General features: G+C 40.8%; 1 protein-coding gene across 1 annotated transcript in view; it reads left to right on the top strand.

Annotated features, from left to right (window-relative positions):
• Positions 1-18,360, top strand: part of tcf12 (transcription factor 12) — a 91,411-nt gene that overhangs the window by 58,778 nt on the left and 14,273 nt on the right. Inside the window, exons 9-13 of the mRNA XM_084000691.1 lie at positions 4,716-4,815; positions 5,430-5,572; positions 12,342-12,483; positions 12,631-12,701; positions 16,121-16,265. Coding sequence (XP_083856817.1) covers positions 4,716-4,815; positions 5,430-5,572; positions 12,342-12,483; positions 12,631-12,701; positions 16,121-16,265 — 601 coding nt within the window. The remainder of the gene's footprint in view (positions 1-4,715; positions 4,816-5,429; positions 5,573-12,341; positions 12,484-12,630; positions 12,702-16,120; positions 16,266-18,360) is intronic.

Raw genomic sequence — 18,360 nt, 5'->3', positions numbered from 1 at the left:
TTGATTTTTGTTCCTCTGAAAAACGCTCGCTGCATGAATACTTTTTCTGTAAACACATGTATATATTTTTCGGTGAATGTGTGTGCACATGCGTGTTGCTGTTGCTGCTGCACTTGAGCTTGAAGGAGCTGTTGTTGTGTTGAGTAAAATTACTAGTTGTGCTCGAGTTGCAGAAAGTTTTAGGAAGGTGTTTCTTCTGTTTTTATGGTAAAAACCCACAAAATAAAACAAAAAAACAATCCAGTGGGTTTATGAATGTGCTCAAGGACATAGTCTAACAATGGCTGAGTGAGTCCTGCAGTGCAGTAATCCCTAAGTAATCATCCTGTCATAAGCAAATTACACATGCAGATTTCCACCTGTCTCTGCCTGTGCTATTTTTGCCTTTTATATAAAGCGCATGTGCATTTTTGAAGGAATAATTAGGAGGTTAGCTATTTATGATATTCTTTTGAAAAGGTCATCTTACGCAGACTTGCGTTTCAAATTTTCCTTATAACCCATTACAGCATTTCCTCTTTGTTCCCACTACACAAAAGATGACTTTGATCTTTTTTCATATTAAGTATTAACAGGCTTGTGTTACAGTTGGTGATGGGGAGAAAATTGATAGCATGTGGACAGAACAGGCAAACTTTATGATCAAAAGCACTTTCTAAGTAACCAGCATCAACTTTTTTTTCTGTTTGCCTCGCAAGGGGAAAGAAAGATGGTGCTCATTCTTTGCATCAACTTGATCCACATTAATTTGTTATAATGCAGAGTTGCATAGCAGGCTCACCATCTGGAGCACTGGGAGAATTCGCAGTGGGCCATTGGCTTGTGAGCTGGTGGCACGGAACCAATACAGATGGAGCAACTCACTGATCTTTCTTCCGTTGCCTATTAGTGAAAAAGAAAAAAATTAAAGTGAAAGCCCTGCAGTGATTGTTGGACTTTTTTCTGTTTTCTTGTTTTGCTTTACAGAAAGCCCCCCCCTCAATATAGAGGAATGTGATACAATTTCATTTGAAATAGTAAAACACACTAAAGAGACAACATGTGTTTCTCGTGGAGAGGACGTGCCTGTTGTTGTCGCTGTTGTTTTTGTAGCGCAACAGGTTCTACTATCGTGCTTTCTAGAGGGAAGCGCTCATCAACAGAAGCTAATCCTTACATCCCCCAATGTGCACATGTGCTGCACATGCAGTCAAGCATGAGTGCTTGACTGCATGTGCAACGCAAAGTCGGTGGTGGCGGTGTTGGTGGTGGTGGTGTGTTTGTGTGTGCTGACCTATCATACTGTATATACACTACGTATACAACACACATGTTGCGAATCGTTAATTTACGTTGGTGCCAAAACCAAATTTTTGTGGCATTAACAACTGGAAGATATTATCCTGCAGTGTTGGCTGCTCTATTTTTAGAGAACCTGACTCTCAGTAGGCAGCTCTGCTGTCAAAATCTGCATTTGGTTAAAAGATTTTACTGCTTTACAGACAAGAAGAAAACCAAGTATGTATATTAGATGTAGATGTATTGTATATCTATATTCATATGTGTATACATATTTATATTGTGTCCTATCTAACCTGTTCACCTGTGGTTGAATGTAGTGTAGAACAGGCTTTTGAAAGTTTTAATATTCTCTCTGTGGCTGTGGCAGCTCTGTCCTTTTCATTAGAATATAATTTTTAACACAATAAGACAAAAAGTACTCAATCAAGTTTTTTCAAAACTCGACCCAAAAGTGTGAAACTTTTCTTTTAAAGGTTGAAGCCTTGGACACGTCAGCATCTCGGTTTTTTATGTTCCTCTTGTCAAAATAACTTGATCTGTCTAAACATGGTGCCAGTGAGAGTTGGTCTTTGTGAGAGAAGGTTTGATGTCACAGTTTTATGCGTGAAAACACTGAGCCCTTGACTTTATAGAAAGCACTGGCAGGTATCACGTGTTAAAGAGGCATTGTGCCTGTTGTGTATACGAGACCTTGTAAGTGTGTAAGATTTGGACTTGAAACAAAATGCCCCCAGAGATATGGATCGATTCCAAGTAATGACATACAGCACAAAAACAGGACGGGCCATTAAGAGAGCGTTTGAACTCGTCTCTTTGAGCTTCTTGGCCATCAGCCTGACTTTTTTCCCGCTTAGTTTTGTTTTTTTATATTTCCTTTCCGTTCCTGTTATTATCCGTAGTGTCAACTGACAGATTGTGTTTTAACATTTGATATTTTAATCGGCATGGCATGAACTTCAAAGGCTTTGAGGCGTAGTGGAAGGTGTACAGGATACATTCACTTCTCAGTTGAGATGCTGTTGAGCTGAAGCAATAACTCAAATAAAAGCAGAAGCAGGGTTTTATCATCAGTATCAAAATGAGTCATGAATGAGGTTATCATTCATGCCAGCTTATTGCTAAAGGGGAAAGGAAATTAATTAACTGTAATTAATTAAGTAATTAAGTAATTTTCTGCAATGTCTTAATTTCTTATCCTGATGGAGCGATGATGCAATAATAGTCGAAATTGAACTGAATGCAACTTTGGTTCTTACTACTGATTTTTTTGTTGTATCTTAAGTGTTGTGTAAACATCCAAAACTGTTTTCTTTTTATAAGATATAATTTTAAGGTCTATTAAGATCAGCCATAGATTAAAAGCACAGAAGGACTTTTATTTATTCTAATAAAACATACCCACTGATGCTAAAACAGCCCGTGTTTGTCTATGTTGGTGTGCTGATCCGTGTGAGTGACGGCTTTTAATTAATGGCCTTGTAAAAGGAAACCCAGGCGGGCCCTCTCTTCCATAGGCCGGCAGAATGAGGCACCCAGTGTTTGGGATGGTTTATTAATGCCTTGACTGGTTAGCCCAGGGTAAAAAGGACAATTAGCATTATCCGCTGCCATATGCTGCACATTGAACGTCTGACAGAGGCAAAAAAAAAGACAAAAGCCCCGGCTCCTGTGTGAGGCTAACCTGAGATCTCCGTGGAACTCCTACTATCAGGCCTGGTCACATGTGTAAGCCAGAAGACCCATGAGGGCTCCACCCCTCCCAGAGCACTTTAATTACACACCCAGACGACATCACGCTGGAGTCCTGCTCACTCAGCCCCGAGTCCGTCCCCCTTAAGCTGCACCCTGAGCCAGTGATTGAATATATACCATTATATTAATACGATATTACACACTGTATCGGTTGTAATGCGTATTTCCCAACCAGCGCTGAGCAACAAAACAACCAAAGTGAATAAAAAACCTTAAAGGGATAGTTCAACATTTTGGCAAATTGGCCCATTGCCATAATCCCTATAGTTTTAGGAGTAGGTTTGTTACCTTTAATTGTTTGTTTAATTCTATGTAATAATAATGAATGTTACGAGACAGAGTTGTTTTCGAGGTAAATTCATGCAAAAACGTTGATGCACGTTCCTGTCAGGGGCAGTTTTTCGGCAAGCAGTCTCTGCATTTGCCTCCAAAACAACTCTGTCTCATAACGTTCTGTTATTATCTCATAGCGTGGTGAATGTGCAGGTCACAACTTGTCCACGAGAGCGTTTTGGAGTTGTTGGATTGTGTATTTGATGAGTTTGATGAGGGAAACCAAGAAATCCCATGAGTCTCCGTAGCGTAGCTCTGAGCAGCTTGCGGCTCTGCTCCGCCATTCTAAAAATAGCTTGCACCGACAATTAAAGGTAACAAACCTACTCCTAAAACTATAGGGATTATGGCAATGGGCCAATTTGCCAAAAATGTTGAACTATCCCTTTAATGGCTGTCATTAATTGCAGGTGTTGGAAAGGAATCTTAATGCCACAACAGCTAAGTGCGATGTGAGTTCGGCCTTTAAGAGAGACCCCGGGACACAAGCTGGGAATGTGCAGGTGTAATGTAGCTGGCAGGTCTGGCTCTCATTAGCGCTACATGACGGTGGGGTCATCCAGTCTTGTCTGTGGGAGGGAGAATTTGTTCGAACCTTTGCTCCCCTCTTCTCTCCTCTCTCTCCCTCTCACCCTCTCTCCCTCCATCTGGAGTGGATGAAGTCAGAGACCACATCACTGGCCTTCAGTGTCTTTGATCCTCCCACCTAGCTTGGCACACACACAGCTGTACAACAGCATGCCCATTGTGCCTCTCCTTTCACTCTCCCACCAGCTTGAAGGTACAAATATAAAAGAAAGCAAAGCAGGCTGTTTTTGCACCACTTATTTGATTTCTGCTGCTCAGGGAAAGCTGTAATTTGCCAGAGCATTTAGTCTATGCATGTAAGCGGGTATCATTATACTTCCATTAGAGGTTGAGTTGATCTGAAATGCAAATACCCCTGATAATCCACTCCTCCCTTCATGAGCTTGACTGCTTGCTAGTCATTAAAGAGTGCGTGCATGTGTGCGTGTGCATGTGTGTGTGTTTGTGGTTTGGTGGGCATATCTTCAGTGCGTGTGTTGTGTGTACTATGCGTGTGAAATCACATCTGTGTGTCAAGTTCTTAATTGTGGTTGTACTTGTGCATTGGCGTCAAATTTGTTTACTTCACTGGAATTGGAAAAAGAAAGCTCACACTTTTTATAGGTTTTCAGCATCATCATCATCATCATCATCATCATGCTCGACAATACTATGTTTGACAGTCACGCTTTTGTACTTTATACTTTGATTTATATCCAGCACAGTGAGCTGCACTACAGTAATAACACACATTCATGCTCTTCTCCCTCCTCTCCTCGCAGGTGTACGCACCGTCTCCAAACTCAGAAGACTTCAACAGAGATTCACCTTCGTACTCTTCTCCTAAACCCTCCAGCAGTATGTTCGCAAGCACTTTCTTTGGTAAGTTCAAAGTCAAGTTCCCATCTTAACTTATGTGCCGACATTATCTGGTGCTGCAGTTGAGTTTCACATCTTTTTTTTTGTTTAATCATAAATGCACTCTAACCATAGATGCTTCAAAAATATCTAGGAAGTATGTGTGATATTGAGAAAATCCAACTTAATAATAATTTGTTAATTCGCCACCATGACAAAAACGTATTGTACGACTTTCAGTACAGATGCTCAGAAGTTGCCAGACGGACGCAGTCGTTCCAGCTGGATTTATTAATATTTAGTCTGTGCTCAGTCTTTATTTCAATGTGACTGACTCCCAGATCTAGATGGAAAAACAGGCTTCTTGTTGGTTTTAGCTTCGTGTTATCTCAGCTGTGTTCAGGACAAGGATCACGTTTCAGTCCCAAGAGCCAAAAACAGTATACAGTACTCCTTGAATGACCCCCCGCCCCTCTGCCCCCCCCCCCCCCCCCCCCCCCCTGGAAGTTATAAGGGTGGGGTTGGAGGTTAGCCGCTGTCTGGTGCTGAGTCAAAGCTAGACTATGTAATGTGGCCATCAAATGAATTGAATTATGTACTAACGCTGTTTATTTATTTATCTATTTATTTATTATTAGACGGTACCCACAGTTCGTCTGACCCGTGGAGCTCGTCCAATGGGATCAGCCAGCCCGGCGGCTATGGGGGAATGCTCGCAGGATCTTCATCTCACATGCCACAGTCAGGAAACTACAGCACCCTGCACTCACACGACCGTTTGGTAAGCAGCGCCGCTCATCCGCTGACAAATGATTGTTAGTAAGCCGGTGCATATTCTCATTTGCCCAGGTCATAGTATTTCAAAGGAGGTTAAATCGAAAGCAACTGGACTTAGTTATTTGTCTAGGAAGACGATTGTTAGTAACTTTTTTTTTTTTTTTGCTGTCACACTTATTTATTTACTTATCTGTTTATTTGAATGGGACAGTGCATTAATGGACATAAGAACATGTAAATATGCCGGATTATAGCAGGATGTTTGTTTCCGTCCTTAGTCCCAATAACATAAAAACAGTTCAAAACAATACAGCATACAATTCAATTCAATTCAACTTTATTTATAAAGCGCATTTCATGCACAAGGCAGACTCAATGTGCTTCACAACTGGTATACATAGTTACAGTAAAAGCAGTCATAGAAAATCAATTAGAAATCAATCGGAGAGTGCAAGTTCAAATAAACAATCTTATGGCATCTTCACCACATACACACTTAAACTCACACATGCGCATGCACCCACACAACCACACATGGACACGCACACACAGTTCAACAGAATGCTGTTGAAAAAAGAAAAAAGATTTTTAATCTGTTTTTAAAAATGGCTACTGATGTGGCATGTCTAACTGTGTCAGGCAAGGTCTTCCATTTTTGTGGGGTATATACACTAAAAGCTGCCTATTGCACATAATAAAAAAAGCAAACAACACAAAAGGCAACAATAACAATGAAAAACACATTGAGGACTTCCGGGTTTGGACATGGAGTGGTAGGCTGCGTGGCATCAGAGCTCTCGATAGTCAAGTGTAAAACTCCCCGAAAACTCGAATAACTAAAGCTAGAAATCACACAGACTTTAATGTGAACGGGGAAAAGCTGGAATGGGAAGGAAAACAAGACAAACTCATACTAAGAACACGACGACAGACGAAACGGAGGAACCGCTAGCTAACCGTGAAATGGAGGAAGACGGCGGCCATGACACAACACACCTCACTGCAAGTGAGGCGGTCATGGGGTCAGACATTGAAATCATCAGCAAGGAGATAAGGGATTTAAAAACAGAAATAAAAGATGCCCTTCGCTCATTTGGTGAAACGCTGAGGAGCGACGTGAAAAAAGACTTGGACGATTTCAAACAGGACATAAACCAACAACTTGCTAAAGTCGCCACTGAGCAGCAACTACAGAGCGGTAAGATCAACGAGGCTGAGTCGCGGATTGAAAAGCTGGAACATTGGGCACAGGAGGCTAACGACGCTCTTATCATTTCACTGCGAGAACAAAAAGCCCTGCAAGATAAGTTAACTGATCTGGAATCCAGATCGAGGAGAAATAATCTCCGTATCTACGGAGTTACAGAGGGAGAAGAGGGCGAATCTGTGGCCAAGTTTGTTCAAGACCTGCTCAGACGTGAACTCCACCTGCCGGAAGATTTTAACTTCAAAATTCAAAGAGCGCATCGGTCACTTGCACAGAAACCTGCAGACGGAGCCCAGCCGAGACCCGTCATTGTGAACTTTCTGGAATTCTCCACTAAAGAGAAAGTCCTGAGAGAGGCATGGAGAAAGAAAATACAGCTGGGGAATAAAGTCCTGTCATTCGACCACGATTACGCGACAGAGGTTGTGCAAAAGAGAAAGGAGTATAACGCTGCGAAAAGACTCTTGAAGGAGAAAGGCGTCCGGTTCCAGACGCCGTTCACCAGGATGAGGATCCATTGGGAGACGGGAACTCGAGTCTACAACAGCGCCGGGGAGGTTAAGCAGGACCTAGAGAGACGCGGACTCGCAGAGAAGACACCGGCGACACCGACGACACCGACGACCGCGGCGGCGGCGGCGGCCGGGCTGGAGTCACGGCTCCGCTCAGCCATGGAGTGGCAGCGTAACGAGGGATCCCGGAGGAGCTACTCATCAGCAGCTGCACGAGCCAAGGAAAAGCTGCAAGAGTACCGAAGATTCTTTGATTAAAGATCACTGATTACATAATGAAGCAAAACCGGTAGGAATATTCTGATAAAACCAGTGTTTTTAGTTGTCAGAATAATGGCTACGATGCTATTCCTATGCTAAAAGAAAAGAGACTATCTGAGGTCTGGGTTACTTAATTTTCTCTTTAAGTTCTAACGTTGGACTCATTTAGAATGACTATAACCCTCACTGTAGGTCCTGTCATTTCTAAGTTAGGCCCCTCTTTATCTAAGGGGGTTTTCCCTAGATCCACCAACGGGATCAGATCGTGGGAGGACGGAAAGATCCTCCCCTTCTGTTTGGAAGTTCACCTGTTATATTTGACCTGTTTGTTTCATGCCACTGTTTTGGCATTGTTAGTGGGGCTACTGATGTTTTCTTTTGTCTTTTCTTTTTGCAATAAGTGATGCAGAGTAACAACGTGAGAATAGCGTCCTTAAATGTGAATGGGTTAAACAATGTGATTAAAAGAGGAAAAGTAATGGCAAAAATTAGGAAAGAAAAAATTCAAGTGATATATTTACAAGAAACGCATCTAACTCAGCAAGAACATGATAAACTGAGGAAATTTGGATTTAAAAATACCTTTTTCAGTTCATTTAAGAAAGGTCCTAAGAGAGGAGTCGCCATATTAATTTCCAACTCTGTTAATTTTGAACTCATTAAAGAAATAAATGACAAAGAGGGGAGATATGTAATAGCAAAAGGGAAATTGGATAATCATTTAGTTACTTTGGTCAATGTCTATGTGCCACCTAACTCTGATAGAACATTTTTGAAATTATTGTTTGAGATCATAGCCCAGGAAAATGAAGGAATTCTAATATGTGCGGGGGATTTCAACATGATTCTGAATACTAGACTGGACACAACTAATAACAAGAGAACTAAGACTCATCTATCGAAACTTGTCAACACCTCTCTAGCTGAATTGGGGATGTTCGATGTTTGGAGAGAACTCCATCCGTTAGAGAAGGACTTCACACATTATTCTGCTCCACATTCGGAGTACTCCAGAATAGATTTTTTTTTTATGAACACAATAGACAGATATAGAGTAGAGGAATGTAAAATAGGGGTAACTGACTTATCTGACCACAGTATTATTTACCTCAATATCCATCTAACTAGGAGAAATAAAAATACACTCTGGAGATTAAATGTGGGTATGCTGAATAACCAGAAAACACAGGAGGAGGTTAAGAAAGAAATTAAATGCTGCATTGAGGACAACCTAGACAGCCCAGTGGATCCTACCATACTTTGGGATACGGTAAAAGCTGTAATGAGAGGGAGGTTAATAGCGAGGGCAGCTTACCAAAAAAAGACTAGAGAGGAAGACTATAAGAAGTTGGTTAAACAATTAATAATACTGGAACAGCAACATAAAAATAAAAAAGATGATCCGGCTTTACAACAAATAATCAATGTGAGACGGCAGATAGATGACATCCTAAGTCAAGAGGTCGAGAAAAAACTAAGATTCATTAAACAGACCTATTATGAATCTGGATCTAAGGCAACTAAATATTTGGCAAGAAGACTTAAGGTCCAGCAAGCTTCTCACACAATACATAAGATTAGAGACCCTGTTACGAAACAATTACTGTTTGAGCCTGAAGAAATAGAAAGTGTTTTTAAAGATTACTATGAAAACCTATACACCCAACCCACAGCAAAAAGAGAGTGTGAAATGAAAGAATTCCTTGATTCCTTGGACTTGCCTGCTATTGGAAAAGAGCAAAATAAAAAATTAATTTCCAGCATTACAAAAAAAGAACTAGATGCCGCAATTAGTAGATTAAAATCAAACAAAACGCCAGGTAGTGATGGATTCCCCAGCGAGTGGTATAAAACATTTAGGGAGGAATTATCCTCACTACTTCTGAATTCCTTCAACCAGACACTGACAGAGGGCAAACTGCCTCCCTCTTGGAAAGAGGCCATAATCTCAGTTATTCCAAAGCAAGGTAAAAATAAAGAACTTTGCGAATCCTATAGACCTATTTCAATCCTAAATGTGGATTATAAAATTTTTACTTCAATAATTTCCAAAAGATTTGAAAATTTTATGTCTGACTTGATAGACGAAGATCAGTCAGGTTTTATTACAGGTAGGCAGACTCAGGATAACATCAGACGTATTCTGCACATGATAGATGAGATCCAAAGACAAGGCCTGAGAGCAGTACTAGTGAGCCTCGACGCAGAAAAGGCCTTTGACTGTGTCAATTGGAGGTTTCTGTATCAAGTTTTGGGAAGACTAGGGATTCATGAACAAATTATACAATGTATCCAAGGCCTCTACCAAGAACCAACAGCGAGGATAAAAATTAATGGACACCTAACTGACCGATTTATTTTACAGCGAGGAACTCGCCAAGGATGTTGTTTTAGCCCTACTTTGTTTGCTATATTTATTGAGCCGCTGGCACAATTGATCAGACAAAGTAACAACCTAAAAGGAATCCATATAGAACAGCAGGAGCATCGGATAGGGCTCTTCGCTGATGATGTTATTGTGGCTCTTCAAGACCCAGATAGAACATTTCCTAATTTGATGTCGATATTAGAAGATTACGGCAAATACTCTGGCTATAAATTAAACATAACAAAAACACAAATTCTTACACTAAATTATTCCCCAGGCCGAGAAATTAGAGAAAAATATAAAATAAAATGGAATTCGAAAGTAATTAAATACCTGGGTGTGGTATTGGCAAGAGACCACATTAAAACATTTGAAATTAATTATAAAAACATTAACAATAATATCAAGACAGATATCGGGCGGTGGTCTGCTTTTAACATGGACTTTGAGACACGAATCGAGGTAATAAAAATGAATGTGGTACCGAGACTGTTATATCTTTTCCAATCCATCCCACAGATGATTCCAGAATCACAATTCAGACAGTGGGATACACTTATTTCTAGATTTATCTGGGCCGGTAAGAGACCGAGGGTCAGGTATAAGACACTTCAATTACCAAAAGAAGAGGGGGGGCTGTCCTTGCCTAATCTGAAACAATACTTTTACGCAGCTCAAGTAAAGTTCCTGGTTTCTACATGCTGCCCTCTATATCAGGCAAGGTGGAAAGACATAGAGGCCCAGATGGAAGGTTTCCAGATTCAGGCAATATTAGGGGACATGGGAAACAAATTGGCTCGACAAAGCAAAAATGAAATTATTAAACAAACATTGACAATATGGAACAAGATGGTAAAAGAATACAATATGGAGGGAGACATCAAATTATTAATTTGGCCTGCTCTAGATCCCAGATTCGAACCAGGAATCAGTGATGCTGGATTCAGGCGATGGTGGGACAGAGGCATCACAGCAGTATGCACAATAACTCATAGAGGGCTCTTAAAAAGTTTCAGTGAGTTACAAAAAGAATTTGGGCTGGAAAACAAAGATTTTTTTCGTTACCTGCAAATTAGAGATTTTTTCGATAAAAGAATCAAACCAACATTGTCCAGAGAGGGCAATACAGTGATAGATACTCTAACTGAAGCCTATAAAAAGAAGAATAAAAAAATAATATCTAAAATATATCAAGGCCTTCAGAAACAGAATGGGATCAACACAGGATACATTAAAGCAAAATGGGAGAAAGAACTAAATATAGAAATATCAGAGGAGGAATGGCGTTCTATGTGGAGTGCACAGCATTCATCTACAAGTTCAAAGAAGTGGAGAATATTTGGCTGGAAAAACTTGATACGTTTTTTCATTACACCTCTTATAAAAAGCAAATTCTCTCAATCACAAGAACAGTGCTGGAGGCAGTGCGGAAACATGAACGCTGATCATTCCCATATATTTTGGCTATGCCCAAAAATTCAAACCTTCTGGGGTCATGTATGTACTACTGTGACAAAGATCCTGGGATACACAATCCCTAACAATGTGACGGTCCTCTATTTCTGTGTCCTAAATGAAAATGTGGTTCTTAAAAATGACTGGTATCTGTGTAAAATACTGTTGATGGCTTGTAAAAAAGTTATAACAAAATGCTGGTATAAAACAGAACCTCCAAGCATTAACCAATGGATGGACAAAGTGAAGGAAATGTGTTTAATGGAAAAGATGACTTTCTCTCTCCGATCTAGAGGAGCAACCTTCTCCAGGAAATGGGAGAAATGGACTGCTTTTATCAAAACAATTGAGGACACTACACACTAATCAAGTAAAGACACTGGACATTATATATAGGTCTTTCAACTGAGGAGCCCCCATGTTTTTGTTTTTGTTTTTGTTTTATTGTCTTGACAGTCTGTTGTCAACTTGTTCATTTCTGAAAATACTAAATAAAAAGTATCAAAAAAAAAAAGAAAAACACATTGAGAGACACAGAGACACTTATGCAAGAAACAAAGTGTAAAACTGCTCTTCACATACAGGTTGTGAATTCTCTCTCCACCCTGCAGCGGCACTGCTTCCACAGTTGGAGTGGGCGTGTGCGCCGTAAGTTGTTGTCTGGTTATTATCAGCGAAGGCACCGCTGACCCTCTTTGTGTCGGTGTTTGATCTGGTCTTGTCGGCCTCAGCCCGCCTGCTTCAGCTGGCCGGGCATCACAGGGAGCCTGCAGATGCTGCCTGCCTCCTCTTTATCTCTGTCCCTCCTCCCCACTAACTTTTGTTTCATCACAACCCTGGGAGATGTCAAAGGAGAATATAAAATTTAGAGAATAAATAAGTTCTTTCTTCAACACACACATGGACGCACACACACACACGCTTGCACACATTGACTAAAACCAGAGCATTTCTGTTTTTTATCTTCCAGAATTACCCTGCACACTCAGTCTCTCCAGATGTCAATGCCAGTCTTCCTCCCATGTCCAGCTTCCATCGAAGCAACACCAGCACTTCACCGTTCGTCAGCGCAGCGCACACCCCGTCCGTCAACACAGCCGATGGGGTCATGGGTACGTGGCGTCCTTGTGTTAACTCGAAATAATTATCAATGAACATTTATTGCTGTTAAGGTAGCGAGTTGGACAGCTGCTGCCTCGTGTGCTGTGACCGCTCTTCGTTTATCTGCTGTTACAAAGCTTCTCTCTGTGTTTTCGTAGCTGCTCCAAACCGGGGGAACGCCACTGGAAGCTCACAGACTGGAGATGCACTAGGCAAGGCTCTGGCCTCGGTGAGTGATGACCGCATCTTTTAACCTGGAGTTCAGTTCATCATCTTACCATGTACTGTATCCATATTTTAAGTGAGTTAAAAAAAAAAAAAGAAAAAAGCTGGAATCAATTATGGTTCATTACATAAAATTCATCGACGTGACTTTGCTGTCAACTAGCACAGATGCATCTCCTCTCACTCTCACGTGTGACCTCCTCTCAGGTTATGAAACTCAAGTAAAACGTTTACCTGCTCATGCACTCAAAAATCACAAAAATCTGCAAATCAAAACAGAGGAATGTCGCATGTCAGTCTCTGAAGAAGGTGACCTCGGTAATTGTGCAAGGAATTAAGTGCTCTACTGAATGCTGATTAAAAAAGCCCTGTGGAGATGTTTGTACCCGTTTTTTTTTTTTTTTTTTTTGGTCCTAAGCCTGGATAATTGTGAGCTTAAACTAAAAGAATTCAAGAAACAGAGTTGTACATTAAACCACTCCTGAAGCCAGTGGATTACTCATTACTTTGTTAAAGCAGCCATTAGTTATCTGTGACATCCTTTAATGCAGCGTAGGAAGTAACTCGTCCCTCAGTGGCTCAGCGAGGTTCATCAGAGAAAGAAATAGGTCTTTCCTGTTGACGTTGATGTGCCCACATGGACCGATTGATAGATTATAGGTCATTATAGTCTGAATATTTTCTCCTTTACTTGCAGTAAAATTGTGACACAAGCAAATTTGGAGATGTCCAATATGGAGAACATAAACAAATTGAATTGAATTGAGCAAAACTGAATTGAATACCAGTGTTTGCATTTGTATAGAACAGTAGAAAGTGCACTTATGTGGAAGTCAGCTGAACATAATGGGCCCTCGGTAGTTCCCTTCACTGTTTCCCATACTTCCCAAGAGGAATAACATCCTGTCTCAGGAACTGTGTTTGCTTTTTGCCTTTGTTTTAATTTTTGCTTTTGAAGTCTAAACCTTATTAATCCCATTAAGTGTCCTTCAACAGTGTTTAGCATGTTGCATAGACATGATATGTAACGCTAACATACTGGCGCTAGATATGACAGCAGTTTAATTTCACACATCCAAGCACATGTTCCTCTACGTTGAGGAGGAATATGTGTTTCTTACTGGTCTGAATCCAAAATATGAGAGTTTAGCCTTTTATATTTGCAGACTCAGTTCTATTAGCATGACAAAGCTGGAGTGAAATGGACACGGTTGGACCAGAGTGGGGGTGGGTGTTTGGAGCAGGGGGGTGGGGGGGTGCACAGGGGAGTTTATAACTGCTCTGGCTCAACTCCACGGGCCGCCCATTGTGGAGCTTTTGTTCTCCGCCCTTTTAAATTGGCCGTGCTTATTGGCCCCATGCCGCCTGCGGGAGCGTAACTGATGACGAGGCGGAGCTTCATTTATTCCAGTAAAATGAGCCATGTTTCACTTTTTGAATGCAACGTCGGTAGCCACAGCGAGTGTAAAGAATAGAAAGTCATATATTGTCGGGGTCAGAAGTCACGGTTGTAAAGGCCTCGCTTTTGAGCAAAGGAAGAAATATTTGGGAGATTTGTTTTGAGTCTTATTGGTTGCAGACACAGTGGTGGCCACGCTATTAATCCTCACTCCGTTTTTGACTGAATTGCAGGTCTTAGAGTGAAGATGCTGAGCAGAGAGAAACACTGAGGGAGCAGAAAAGCATAAATAGTCATTTCTCCTTTTAGACAAGAGCCGATCCCTCCTCCTCCTCCTCTTCCTCCACAGTCCACACTCGGTGACACACTTCAGTGAAACCTCTATCCTGATACTCCAAGTTGATTGAAAAACTAAAGCCCAGAGATCAAGATTGAATAAGGAGATTATTAATAATGAGTGCATTCTATCATCCCCACAGAAGTCAAATGGTTTCCTGCAAGCTCAATTTGATCTTAACTTGGAGGAGAAATCTCTGAGGATCTGCTGTTTTTTTCTCCGCTAATTAGTCAGGATCCTCCCGTAATACCCTGAGTTCTCTGAGACATGTTCCATTGTGGCACAATATCCTCTTATTAAAGGGGAAAAAAAACAATCAGGGACGTGTTTGTGCTTTAATCCAGCATTTGTTTAAACAAATGAAATCCCAGTGGAAGTTCTGAAGACGTAATCTCCTCGTTCCCTTGCGATTGACATGTCATCCTAAAACTCGGTGACCTCAGTGTAACCTGGCAGAGGATGCACTGATACAATAAAGTTACTGTGATTATCGTTGCAGTAAAGCTGATGTAACCTGGGTTTGGCTTGTTGTGGCATCAGGCTGGAAAAAACAAAAACAGGACCTTTGCCCCAGTTGTGGTTCCTGTAAATTTAACAAAGTATAGAAAGATGCAAAAACAAACAACATTTGAATCCTGCATGATTTTCATATACGATTCACGTCACGATATGTTCTGGTGCAGGCTGACACGCAGCGCTTTAGATTCTGTTGTTGGTTTAACTCGAAGTTGGATGTCTGCATTTCCTGAAGCCACAGTGGAATAATAACTGGAGTGAATTGAGCATCTTTATACAAGTAAAAAAACTAACTATGCTCCCATAAAATAGCATGTTTTATAAGTCATTATTTAGCCAGTAGATCAGACCTTAATTCAACCTGTTACATATCATGACTATATAATAATTAAAGTTATTTGTAATTTATTATTGCAGATTTTTTTAGGGGTTAATTCTAACTGTAAAGCTGGACTTATATTTACTTGTTTGAGTTCAGCTTCTCTGTTGTCAGCTCATCTCAACGTATCAATAGAAAATGGAAGTTATTGTCAGTTTGGGAGCTGCTGAGTTAACAGATTGTTAAAAAGAGCAACAGGAAATAATTTACAAACCTCTCCCAGAATTATTCAGCCCTGTTTTCTCCTTCCTGTTAGTCAGCAAATTCAGTGACACAGGGATTAAAAATAGTCATGAACATATTTTTGCTGTCACAAGCCTACAGTATATCGTGCGGAAACTTTTTTTTGTCAATTTCTCAATTAATTGATGAGTAAATGTGTAAAAAAAAAACAAGTTAATAAAAGGTTTCAAAACGCTCTGATGACGTCATGATTAGCCAGCAGCATTAATAAGAGCAGTTCAGCTTTTTACTGTTTGTCTCCTGGTGTTCGTCGTCGTCACCCACAGTCGACTGAAGTGGATCCAGAGCAGGACGCAGGCACGAAACATCAAAGCGAACGTTGTTTGTGTTTCATTTTTATGAAGGTCGTACTCATATGTTTTCACTGAACATTTTTATAACATCCCTGCCCTGGGAAGAAAATCCTCACAATTGATGACACAGTTTTGGTGTGGGGGGAAAAAAAGAGTGACCAACCAGTGTTGTATATTTTATTTTTTATCCAGGACTGCTGCTGCATTAATGGTGGATCTGACTTTAATCTGTGTCTCTTCCTCTCTGCTTCCTCAGATTTACTCACCTGATCACACTAGCAGTAGTTTTCCATCCAACCCGTCGACACCTGTGGGTTCTCCTTCACCTCTGACGGCCACAGCCGGCGCTGGCTCAGCAGGCGCCGTGGTGACTGCTGCCGGCCCCCCGTCTGGAAGGCCAGGTAGAGCAACCACTCTCTGGATTTTAATCTCATACACACCTCCTGTGCACTTTGATACCAGCTGAGCAATAAAAAATAAACAAATAAATAAAAAAACACTTCTCTGAAACTGCTTTGTAGAGAAGTTTCCACGGGCGACGCCAGTGACAGACACATGTCAGACTGTGTTGGAATTAGGCCTTGACCTGGAATAGCCAAGTTAATGAAGAGGCTTTCATGAATATGTCTTTAATTAATTTAATTACTTATCTACTTGCTGCATTAGTTGGATTAATTGAAGCCTAAGCGGAGTGTGAAATGTGAAAAGTTTCTCTAAAACTTACTTTAATGCCCCTTTTTAGCTTTAGAGTAGCTCTAATCATTTGGTTCTCATCCTCTTGCTTTATCTATGCCAGGGCAGTTAAAGCCATTTTTTACATTAATCCATTTTTAAAAGAAAGCTTAGTTTATTCAGGGATAAAGGAGCACATCCATCGAAACAACAGTCATGTTTAGTATTTGAAATCATACTAAAGAAAATCTTTGTCACTTTTTTATTTTTATTAAATGTGTTTTTCTGAGGCTGAACAACAAACACTGATCTCAAGCAAAGAGAAGAGATTCTTGCTGCTTCCTCTCTGCTGCCAATTGAGTCTCACTAAAAACATGAAATCTATTTTTCAACATTATGTTAACAATACAATACACCTGCACCTGAAAACGGCACCTGAATTGTTTGGTCCAGTGTCCAGAACATGGGCTTCATCTTAAAAGCCGAGGGAGCTGCTCTCCATTGACTCGTAATGATGTCACTGGCTTGTTTTGTCTGGCGGCTTATTTCGGAGCGTCTTTGTTCATGCTCATAAATTTAGATGAAGCTAACAAGTACTAAGAGATGTTTAGTCTTGTGTTTTTATGTCGAAGTGTTGGAAAAGAAGATTGACGTGCTCTGGAGTGGCAGTGTAAAAGAACGAGACCGAGGCTGTGGCTTTCAGTGCGTAACGATTTGAAAATCCTGTAATGGAAGTGTTTGATGTGGGTCCTGGATTACAGCATTGTAAAGCCTTTTGTATTTTCCATTTTTGCAGAAAAATGTTATCCACACTTTTATGACTTATTATAGTGGCACTTGTCCTACTTTGTAACAAGACAGTTTTTTGGGGGCGGTTGGATTTAATGTAACATAACATCGTCCTGTTTTTCCAGACTTGTGCTTGTTAGTCAGTATCTCCTCTTCCTTCCTTTCCAACCCACGCCACTTAGAGAAAACCGAACAAACCGAACACACTGGTTGTAATGAGCTGGGTTTAAAAGTACAGTGAAAAACTAAACGATGTGTATCACAGAGGTTATCGAACATGTTGACAGAGGCGGGAGAGTAATGGAAAGGGAATGAGGGGAGACAGTAAGGGAAAGCCCAGTGTGTTGTTTTAGTGGGCAGTTTTGTCATGTGTGGTAATGGAGTGGCGACAGCTGTCTCTATGTAGCCCCCCCCCTCATCCTCAGCTGTTGCCCTGCCCTATGGACAGCTGTTCCCTCCAACACACACACACACACACACACACACACATACACACCCGGATCAGGCAGCAAAAGGCCTTGTTTATCTGCCAGTGGGTGAAGGAGGGTGGCTGTGACTCAGCTGATGAGGACGACTGTGACGGCCTCACTCAGGGTCCAGGGAGATCCCCCCTCTCGACCTATTTACAGTGCACCATGCCACACCTTGCAGCATACAGTACAGTAACAATGGCATGACTGACATTGTTTAAATAACGTAATATGATCAAAGAATTTAAAATATCTGCCTCTACTGTAAGTTTGGATCGGAAACAAATTGAATGAATAAGTTCAGTGCTCTTTTATTAATTAATTATATAGATTAATTAAACAACCCTACTGCAAAATAAATACCTGTGGAACTGTAGGAAATGGATGTTGTTTCACTAATTATTCACCCTTATTTCGCTTCTGGGGTTAGTAAAAGAGCGATACTTTGAAATTGGCACAAAAATTGGCTGGCTGTTGATGTTAACCACCAAATCCATTCATCATTAGGATTACACCAATATACAGCACATTATTCAAGACGGGTTTGTTCAATTAGCCCTCTCTA

The sequence above is a fragment of the Trachurus trachurus genome, assembly GCF_905171665.1.
Source record: "Trachurus trachurus genome assembly, chromosome: 3".
Lineage (NCBI taxonomy): Eukaryota > Metazoa > Chordata > Actinopteri > Carangiformes > Carangidae > Trachurus > Trachurus trachurus.
The sequence above is the reverse complement of the archived record's forward strand: the minus strand, read 5'-3'. Positions and strand labels throughout refer to the sequence as shown.